At 33.6% G+C, this 10,121-nt stretch overlaps 1 protein-coding gene across 1 annotated transcript in view; it reads left to right on the top strand.

Annotated features, from left to right (window-relative positions):
* The first annotated feature begins 2,811 nt into the window (after positions 1-2,811).
* The window catches only part of LOC113235075 (glutamate receptor ionotropic, delta-2), a 19,415-nt gene continuing 12,105 nt past the window's right edge, over positions 2,812-10,121 (top strand). The window contains exons 1-5 of the mRNA XM_026470632.1: positions 2,812-3,025; positions 4,970-5,055; positions 5,931-6,119; positions 8,132-8,295; positions 9,028-9,197. Of these exons, the coding sequence (XP_026326417.1) occupies positions 2,956-3,025; positions 4,970-5,055; positions 5,931-6,119; positions 8,132-8,295; positions 9,028-9,197 (679 nt within the window). The 5' untranslated portion in view covers positions 2,812-2,955. The remainder of the gene's footprint in view (positions 3,026-4,969; positions 5,056-5,930; positions 6,120-8,131; positions 8,296-9,027; positions 9,198-10,121) is intronic.

Here is a 10,121-nt window from a genome sequence, read left to right as displayed (position 1 = left end):
TCGACTGGTTTAGCTGTCAAATATGATCTATTATTTTGTGACGACTTATAGTATATAGGGTCATTTATATTGACAATTTTTAAATAAGTAATAATACCCCAAAACTTAAATTCATACCTAACGTATCGCCATAAAAACTATGTATAACCAGGTATAACATAGAAGCTTTTTCGTTTTAAAATTTTTTTCTTTTAAATTCGTGGATAAAAGTAAGATTTATTTTGTTTGATTAAAATGTTTTATACCCATTTCCAAATCCATTTTATATATATATATTAGAACCGAAGTAGTTATTTTTAAGCGTAATATGAACTGAAGACTAGAACAGAACAAAACAAATATTTTTATATTTTATATAAAATACTTAAGGGGCAGCCAAGCAACAAAATAAAAAAAACTAAGGAGGGTATTTTATCGTGTCAAATACTAGCAGATATTTAATCGTATACTTGATACTTCTTTCCTGTTATTTTATTTAAAAAAATATAATCATAACGCGGGAAATTTAAAATCGTATAGTACCCAACAAATTGCTATCAAACTTAAAAAAGTTGAAGATGAACATAAAAATGTTTCATGTGTAGATTCGTACTGCTATATTTCTATTGTATTTATTTATGAAGTAATGTAACTTCATAAGACTTGACTTTAGGTAGCTACGTTACACAAATTGTTGATATTTCCCATTGCTAATTAAATTTTATTTAAAGACCTGTTTTAAATACAGTTTTATTTTTGTCTGTTGTATAGATTAGAAGTGTTTATATAGTCAACCGCGATAAAAGCATCAACACTGAAAATTTTGCCAAAAATATTATAAAAATGCTATGCTTAGATCATTGCCTTTCTCGGAGAACTGTTGTATAATGTGTTTATCCTGCCCAAGTTAAGGCAACAGTTGTCAAAAGTAAGGTAACATTGAAAAGACGAAATCACCCCATATACGCGTTTTCCCCGGCTCTCCAAGTACCTACAAGTTGTGTAGACTCAATCGTGTTTAAAAGGGTGACATGCATAAAATATAAATTTGTTGGGTAATTTACTGCCCCTGAATTTTATTATCTTTGACATTAGTTTCACTCCGTAAACAGTATACGAGTTTTTCTACATAAAATTATGTTTACAGTAGGTACGTAGTGTCCATAATGAGGGCGTCGGTAATGACACCCTTTTACGATTACGGCACGCTTTGTGTCGTAACATGTGACTGACAATTTAGTCTACATCACAGCTATTCTATCACCCCATTAATGGAATATTGACTACCTGTATATTATGATGGATAATTTGAATTTTTTCATCGATTTGTGTGGATAAGACTTGGTGACATTTTTACTATTGCTCCTTCCATTTGACTTTTGTAATTATCACTGAATTGTAGTAGGTATGATTTGTGGCTATCAGCGCAAAAGTGGTGTAAATCCATATTAAATTTTTTTCTACACTTTTACTTCAAATGATGTGAAACTAAAGTACTATCACATATTTAAAAAAAATATTATGTATTTAAAAAGAAAAAAAAATATGTTTATTTATATTTAATGTACATAATTACTTTTTTATGCATGAAAATAGCGTGCAAATATATGATAATTATGTACTTAGTATCATTTAAAGTAATATTGTAAAATAAAATTAAATGTGGGTTACACCACGTTTCGCTGATAACCAATTACCTTGATATTGGCTAATGTAATAAAATTTTCATTATCTATGGGCATAGCAGACTGAACTTAAAAAGAAAACAAATTGCCTCTTCCATTTAGGATTAATGCAATCGGTCGGGTCGGAAAGGCAGAGGACATTAAATTTAGCAAAGTATATTTTATGCTATTTCAATTTCAATATGTATACATTGCCATGCTTTTTTTCATTCTTGAGACCGAGCTCGGAACATCGCGGCGCATTTCTCTCTGCGTCTCAGAGCATTGCAGATCTTTTTTATATAATGCACACACTCAACATAGCCCTGCACTAGGGAAACCTTGTATCGCGGGTGCCATGGACACACACATAGACAACCTCAAATTACACACAGTTCACGAGAGAAATATATGTTGGCCATACAAATATTTCTCCCGGCCCGGGAATCGAACCTGGGACCTCTGTGTGGCAGTCCAGCATGGTAACCGTTCGGGCAGGGAGGCTGTTAAAAGTAGTGACATTTTTGTGTGTGGTACTATTTAAGTAGCTACGGCCCATGAATGGGTTATACATAAAAAAGTTATCGATTACGTTTGTAGATTTTTAAACCCCTTTTCTGAAAAGTTGTCATTTTGGAGATGTGGCCTTATTACACCACGTATCAGAGTTTTTTTATAATACCAAGTGATAGGACGAACAAGTAGTGCGCCTGGTGGTAAGTGACACGCCTGTCCATAACAGTAGCGTTGCCTCTCAGTGCTTTGAATCACAAACCTATACGGACATTTTCGCTGCGCCCGTCTCCCTGAGATATAAATTGACAAGTCCCATCTGCCTGTAATTTCACCAGCACACTTACCCTTCAAACCCGTAACGCAGTAACGCTCACGTTACTGCTTAGCAGCAGTAACAGGTAAGGTGGCAGTGTTGACCAACTCTGGACGAACTCTTTCTTATGGAGCTCTACCGTTGCTACGAGTTATTGGAATATTTTAGTTGACGACTTTTTTTAATCATCTGGTGAACACAATAGAAAAAAGTAAGCCTTCAGACTTAGTAACACACTGTTATCCACACTTTACGTTGGTCAGATAAGAATATCCATGTTATTTCTAACGTCCATTAATGATGTCGTGCATCATTTGTCCACACCGCCTCGCACCACACCGCGGCGCGATGTCACGGCGACCACGCGGCCCGCCCGACCGCCTGGTCAAGTCACCTTAGAATCTCCAGCTTTGGTCCAGTGGTCAAAGTAGGGCTTTGAGATCTGTCGTAATCACCTAGTAACTCTAACATGCTATAGATGGGATGGAGAATATCATCTCGTCGATTTGCAATGACACCTTTTGTGAAGCCATTTATGATAATCCTTTATCAGGTAAGTGTTCTCGTACTGGATGCAATTTGACTATACTAAGATTCTATAGTCTATATAAGGACTATTAAGATCCTATCTAGGTTAGGGAGACTCGGTGGCTTATATAGGCTTTTCTCCTAGTTAAGTAACCCAGAATCTTTACGAATGAATTTTTTATTATAATCAACGTATTATGCGTGCGATTGCTGAATTCTCCAATAATAAGAAGCCTTGAGACATAGTCTGCCAGTCTGCAATGCGGGTTGGGGACTTGACACATTTTCCAAGAGTTGGCAATTTTTTCGCGTCGTTCAGGTTTCTTCACGATGTTTTTTCCCTCACCGTTAGAGGTATTCTACTAAACATTCTTAGAATTACGTGTCTCCACCTATGGTGTTTGATGTCTATGATTAAAATGCCTACATTTTAATCATAGACATCTGAAATGAGAAGTATTCTCCCACTGGGCGTTTGTATGTTAAGAACTATTTCGAAAAAACGATTTCAAAAACATTCAAGAAAACTTTTTGTTGTTATTTTTAACAAAATCTACTGCCGATACTAATTTTCATTACCTCATTTGACTTTTATGTTCGCTAATTTATAATAACCTTGTATGTGTATATATTCCAATGAAAATGTATTGTATAAATATTTACTAAAATTATATGGATACTGTCATTATTACATATTTTTGACAACAACATAAAGTATTTATTTTTGAAATATTACATAACACCTATATTCGAAAATGTGTGAACCTTTACATTTCATTGCACGCAACTATGCTTTATATTTATTTTTTTTATGGAATTTTCTACTATATTTTGAATAGGTACGGTACTGCTTTCAAGTGAAAAATGCGACACGGTCTGTATATGTATAAGACGACGTAAATTAAAATTGTTATTGTGTACTACCCTACTAATGTTTCGGACCCTTTAAGGCCACGTCTCTACAAAGTGACAGTTTATCAGGGGAGAGGTTTAGTCTAAGTACTCTACGAACGAAATTGTTGGTATTTTTTTTATGATTAAATAGGAGAGTTATACAATTTTACATACATAATTTGTTTCATGTAGTTGGTATTATTTTTATGATTTTCGTGTGAAAACGCACTTTTGACATAATATCATCATTCATCATTCTGTGACTTTATTACATCAAGGGTACAATTTACTAACGGTGGTTACCCTTAACCGTCAATATAGCAGAAGTTGTACGACTACTTTTGAATATTACGAAACATGAAAGTAATATTATTTTATTATAATGTTATTAATTTATTATTTAATATTTAAAGAAATAGGCTCAATTTATATTGCGGCGGAATGAAAGCGAATTTTTGTAGCGATATTGTACATAGCATAATGAACTTTATGGTTAAAAGTGTAACGCGCAAACTAGATACGAGCCAAAATCTTCCGCGGAATTCTCACTCATGCTCCAGAAAATTTATTCCATTTCGTTCCTCCGAAATAAATTGAGCCATAATCTTTGGATGGTGTAGTGCTATGTGGTCGAACACACAACAAAAGTGTCTAAACATCAAGGTATATTTTAAAAATAATTCAGTAGTACCCATTACCCTATTAAGTGAAATAAAAATATCTAAATAAGTTTATTAAATTATTTATCTAGTTATTTATTTTTTAAATTATGAAATTGACCAGAAAAACCACTGGTGTTAAATATAATTAAAAAGCCTCATTTTCAGTAATTGGCAAAAACGGGCTTAATCTCTCGACTCTTTTTTCCTTAGTTTAGACTTGGACTCTGCAGTGAGAGGTTAAATTATGCGTTGAGAACATCCTAGTTCGTTCTTTTCAGGGAAATCTTTTGACGAATTTGAACTGTAATTTGAACATTTGAATAATGAGATTTATGTGACTAGATTTGTGGACCATATAATTTGTGATATAACTTGTTTTTAAAGAAATTATACCTAACATGTTATGTTCTTAGATTCGCTAGTATCGAAAAAACAATTATACCTCCAGGAATTGGCCCGTGAAATAAATGGGAAGCATTTGAAGATTGCAACATTTGACGTAAGTAGGTATAACAAATAATCACGCCAGTCAATACAATACAAATTTATTCATTTATTCATTACATAACACATTTATCATTACAGAAAGATTACAGATATATATCCAAATCGATAATGTCAAATCACATCATTATTAAAATTAATTAATTAATTACTAAATTCATTTCATTCAAATAATAAAAAATAAATAAAAAATTTCAATTTCAATTTCTTATACCTATTTCTTATATATAGTGTCAAATACTCGTTCTTGCCCACAAAAACAAACAAATAGGCACAAAAACAAACAAAAAAGACACACGTTAAACTGATTTAGTAGTAAAAAAGAATTTGCTACATTTCCTGTGCTCTTGCAGCCTTGTACTATTAGGTGTAAGATTTATTAAAACCGTGTATCGTCGTCTTAGAGTGAATACCTCGTATGTGATTTCTATGTAATGTTTTCAGGACGAATATAAAAATGTGGTGTGAAATGTATTACTACACTTTTGCGCTTACACGCAATGTTTGTTTTAAGCATTTTAATTAATTAAATTATACCATTTCGTATACAATATTACTTTAATAATATATTTGAGCAAGAAGTTTGTAAGTTTTTTTCCAACAAACATCAGTAAAAACGAACTACGTGAAAACTCGTATGCGAGGTTTTAAGGCGACGGTATGCACTCTTATGTGATATCTATCTATCTAAAAAAACATGTTATGCGAGCAAATGTATAATATACCATCATTATGTTTGTATGCCTAATATTTGACCTGGCAAAGTGAAATAATAGTTATTTTGTTAGGAACATGTTTCACAAATAAATGAATTGTTGAACTCATTTGTCGAATTCAATTGTATAAAACTAAGTATCTAATGTCCTACAGAACCATCCGTCGAGTTGGGTAGAACGACATGATAATGGCACCATAAGCGGAGGCGGAGTGGCTTTCATGATTGTTGAAGTGCTACGGGAGAGATTTAACTTCACATATGAGGTCGTGGTTCCGGAAAAGAATTTCGAAATCGGAGGAAGCAAGCCCGAAGATTCGATTATCGGACTTGTTAATAGTAGCGTGAGTGTTTCTTTGTTTACTGTTTTTTTTATGTTACTCCCAAGCCATTTCCTCTTTTTGCTTGTTTGCCTTTTTTAAGATGGCGCCAGTGTCATTTTAGTACAAAAACGATATAAAAATTGTGGTAATCGACGCCAATCTCTGTTGTAACAATTTTGTATCCGTGTAAGTTTCTCGAACCTTCGATAATAATATCAACGTCATCATAAAACTAAAATTTTTGGGAAACTGACAAAATTAATAAAAAAATAACGTATCGCAGTAAAACGTATTATTTATTTCTTATAGATAGCCTATAGAGCCATCAGCTTAAACAGGTAACAAATAATTAAGAAACACAAAACATAGGTACGTACTTGACCTAAAAATTTAATTTATGTAAAAACTGTAACTATAAAAACCCGCCATTTTGTTCTTTTGCAAAATAATACGCATTTACATCGTTTTAGGTTTTCCCGGTGCCAAAAAGAATTCTGTATTCGTAATATGACATACCAAATAGCATACCTATATGCTTAAACTATTCCTTTATTTTTTTCCATTCTTTAAGCACGTATGGGAGGTGTCACGTACCTAATTTTTTATCTCTGTTTCGTCAAATTAAAGTTTATTAAGATAGAATAGAAGTGGCCAAGTACCGCTTCTATTTTAACCTATCATTTTTTTAAACATTTTGTAAAGGTTCATGGCCCGAATTTTCGAAAGTTATTTAAATAAACTTTATTCTTACTTTGCGTTCCTACGACTATAAAATAATTGTTACACTTACTTAATATGCAATTGGTGGTGAAATTATAGGCACATGAAACTAGTCAACTTATATCTCAGGGTGAAGGGCGCAGTGGCAATGTCCCTTAGGTTTAAAGCTCTTAGTGGCACTGTAGCTGTAATGGTGTGTTGTTTAGCGTGACTTGTTCGCCCCGTCATTTGATATTATAAAAAAAATACAATTAGATATCTGCCAACATCAGTTTTATATAATTTAATGTTATAATCTAATTTATTATTAACTAATTACCAAACTCAGGAACCAAGAATTTATCTTCTAAAAACAATTTTCATTAATTTACAAAATCTCTTTTACAGCTTTTATTTATTAGAAATTTCTTTTACTTTAAAAAGTATCTTGTTAATTTTTTATAGTTTCCGGAAGTTTGATAAATTTTTATTGACATGGTGTATGGGCTAGAGAAATGCATATTTAATTTAGAATATGGTATAAGTGTGTGTCGGTGTGTACGTTAGAACTACATATTTGAGTTCCGCCTTCTTTCCATCATCGGGGGACTAGACGTAGGCTGGGGTTCCACCCCTATATTGTGGATATTCCCAGGATTCGCACGAAGCGTTTTGCGTCCTCTTTTATATGGCGAGCGGTTATAGAATGTAATTCCCTGCCTGCTGACTTATTCCCCGAATGCTACAACTTGGACCTTTTCAAGGAGAGAGTGAATAGGTTTTATTAAAAATAGAATCCTGAGCGTAGCGAGGGTTTCAAAGCACGAGACGCAAAACAACTTTGCTGCCGAGCGAAACTCACAAATTTTCACCTTTTAATTTTCACCTCACTATAGCGAAGAAAAGAAATACAGTTTAACTATAACAAATCTGTTTTAATAAACAAAATTAGTTATCGTTGCCAATTCAATATCAACAATAATAAGAATAAAATTATAGATACCAACGGATTTATATTACCTAAATAATGTACGACAATTTTTTTGAAAATTGAACGTGTCATTGTTTTTTTTTTCATCGAAAGAAAAAGTTAGGTGCACCACAGTCCGTCGTCAAGTTGGAATTTCAAAAACCTATTCCACGCTAGTGTGGAAAACGTATATCTATATGGAAAACTCGCTTTTGCTCGCAGATTTCTAATGAGAAAGAAAGCCTTACGGAGCTAGTGACGTGAAAAAAATATTTATTTGTCTCTGTTTCGAAACTTAACGGTTTATTTAATTCACCTTTAAAATATTTAATTATTTCTTAAAAAAGTCGATTCTGTTAACCAGGCAGTGGACATGGCCGCAGTTTTTTTACCAGCACTGGTTAAGTATGGTCACAAGGTCACTTTCTCCCACCATCTGGATGAGGCAAATTGGGCTATGATGCTGAAGCGCCCTTCAGAGTCTGCCACTGGATCCGGCCTTCTGGCGCCCTTTGATAGCTTTGTTTGGTAAATAATAATTAAATTTCCTAGTACCTATGATGAATGATCTACCAAACTTTACCTTCACAGCTTTTAGTCAATAGAAATAAAGCCCTGAATGAAGAGTACTCACTTGTTTTTTTTACTTTTTATTTTAATAGCGGATAGTAATTTTGCCAAAGAAAAGATTTAAGACATTAAAGATTTTAAAAGTGGATCAATAAAGGAAAAACAAAGCACCTAAAAGAAGACAATAAACGAAGTTTTTTGTTCTTAATCAATACCATGCTTTGTCTTCTTTTTCCACGTTTGCATGTACAAAACATTCCAGACTGAAAACATAGAATGCATTATAAATATAGCTAAACAGCTATACTAACGTGCTTTCATAAAGAGCGACGTTGTTTTAAAAATGTCAAATATTGTCGGGGATCGTGCAAATTCGCGTATGTAGTAATTGGTAAAAGGAACGTATCTGCACCAAACCAATTTTCACAGGGATTTAACGTTATTACTTTGTTATTTCAATGGCTACGACTTTAATTTTTGCACAGTAAGCATTAATTTATGTTGTCTACGGATTGATAACAATAGTTCCCGTAAATGATGCTAATTTGGTTGTCATTTACGCGGATTTGACTTGGCCACTAAATTACCAAAATGGAGACTCATAATCAAATGCTAGTTACTCGTAATTGCACTATCTCCGACGATATACAATAAAGTATAAGTTTCATGGATTTACGTGTGCACCCTTAGGTACTTAATTCTGGCGGCAGTGATATCCTACGTGCCCTGTATAACGTTGATAACTCATCTACGATCAAAGCTAGTTCGCGACCAAGAGAAACGTATACCGCTCTCTCCGAGTTTCTGGTTTGTGTACGCTGCCTTTATCAAGCAGGGAACCTCTTTAGCACCCGAAGCAAGTAAGTTGTTGTTTTCTGTATTTGTTCAAATGAACACGTCACCCTCATTATGATAGACATAACAAAAAGGTTACAAAACATAAATAATTAGGTTTGTCTGTTCTAAACTAGACTTCTAGACTTTGAGTGATTCTGAAGGATATCACTCTCTGTGCGAGTGCGGCCTAGAAGACGGTACCTTGGAACACATTTTTTTCAATTGTCCTAATATTGCTGTTCCACTTTATAACTAACTTTCTCCAAAATTCCCCCGCCCCATTAACATAAACAACCTCTTAACTTTAGTGTTCTCCCCCCATATTGTTACTCTATGTAAATTTATCCACTTAAATAACATATATTTATAAATATTGTTTTGCTGTTTTGTTTTACATTCTCAACTGAGTACTCCCGTAGTCCAACTTACCAACACCGGTTAATGCCCTATTAGAGCTTAGCGAAAATTTTTTTTTGTTTCGTTTTTTTTCTTTCAACTGTGACATTGGCAAAATCATCAGTTCTCATATTGATGGAGCCTTAGAATAATAACGCATAGAAGGATAGTTTCATATCAAACGAACTGTCACAAGTGAGGCAAAAACCAAATTCATGTAGGCGTAAGCAACTTGTAACTACGCTCGTCGGCACGCACACAAATATACAAATAATGATGCCATGGAATAACATTTCCCTCAAAAGTGGGGAAATTGTATCTTGCTTAACTCATCATTAAGTTAAAGGTCCCTACAGATTTGCCCGACAATGTCGATCAGGTGCCTACAGATATGCTCGGTTTTGTCGATGAAAAACGAATATAGCACTTATTTGTAAATCCAAGATGGCGGACACGATTTTTCAAAATATGCTATATGGGTATCCTTTTCGAGGTATTTGGGGATGCTCATTACGAATATGGCACTCATTTCTAAATCCAAGATGGCGGAC

Source organism: Hyposmocoma kahamanoa, unplaced genomic scaffold (assembly GCF_003589595.1).
Source record: "Hyposmocoma kahamanoa isolate Upper Pololo Valley unplaced genomic scaffold, ASM358959v1 87, whole genome shotgun sequence".
In the NCBI taxonomy this organism is placed as follows: domain Eukaryota; kingdom Metazoa; phylum Arthropoda; class Insecta; order Lepidoptera; family Cosmopterigidae; genus Hyposmocoma; species Hyposmocoma kahamanoa.
The sequence above is the reverse complement of the archived record's forward strand: the minus strand, read 5'-3'. Positions and strand labels throughout refer to the sequence as shown.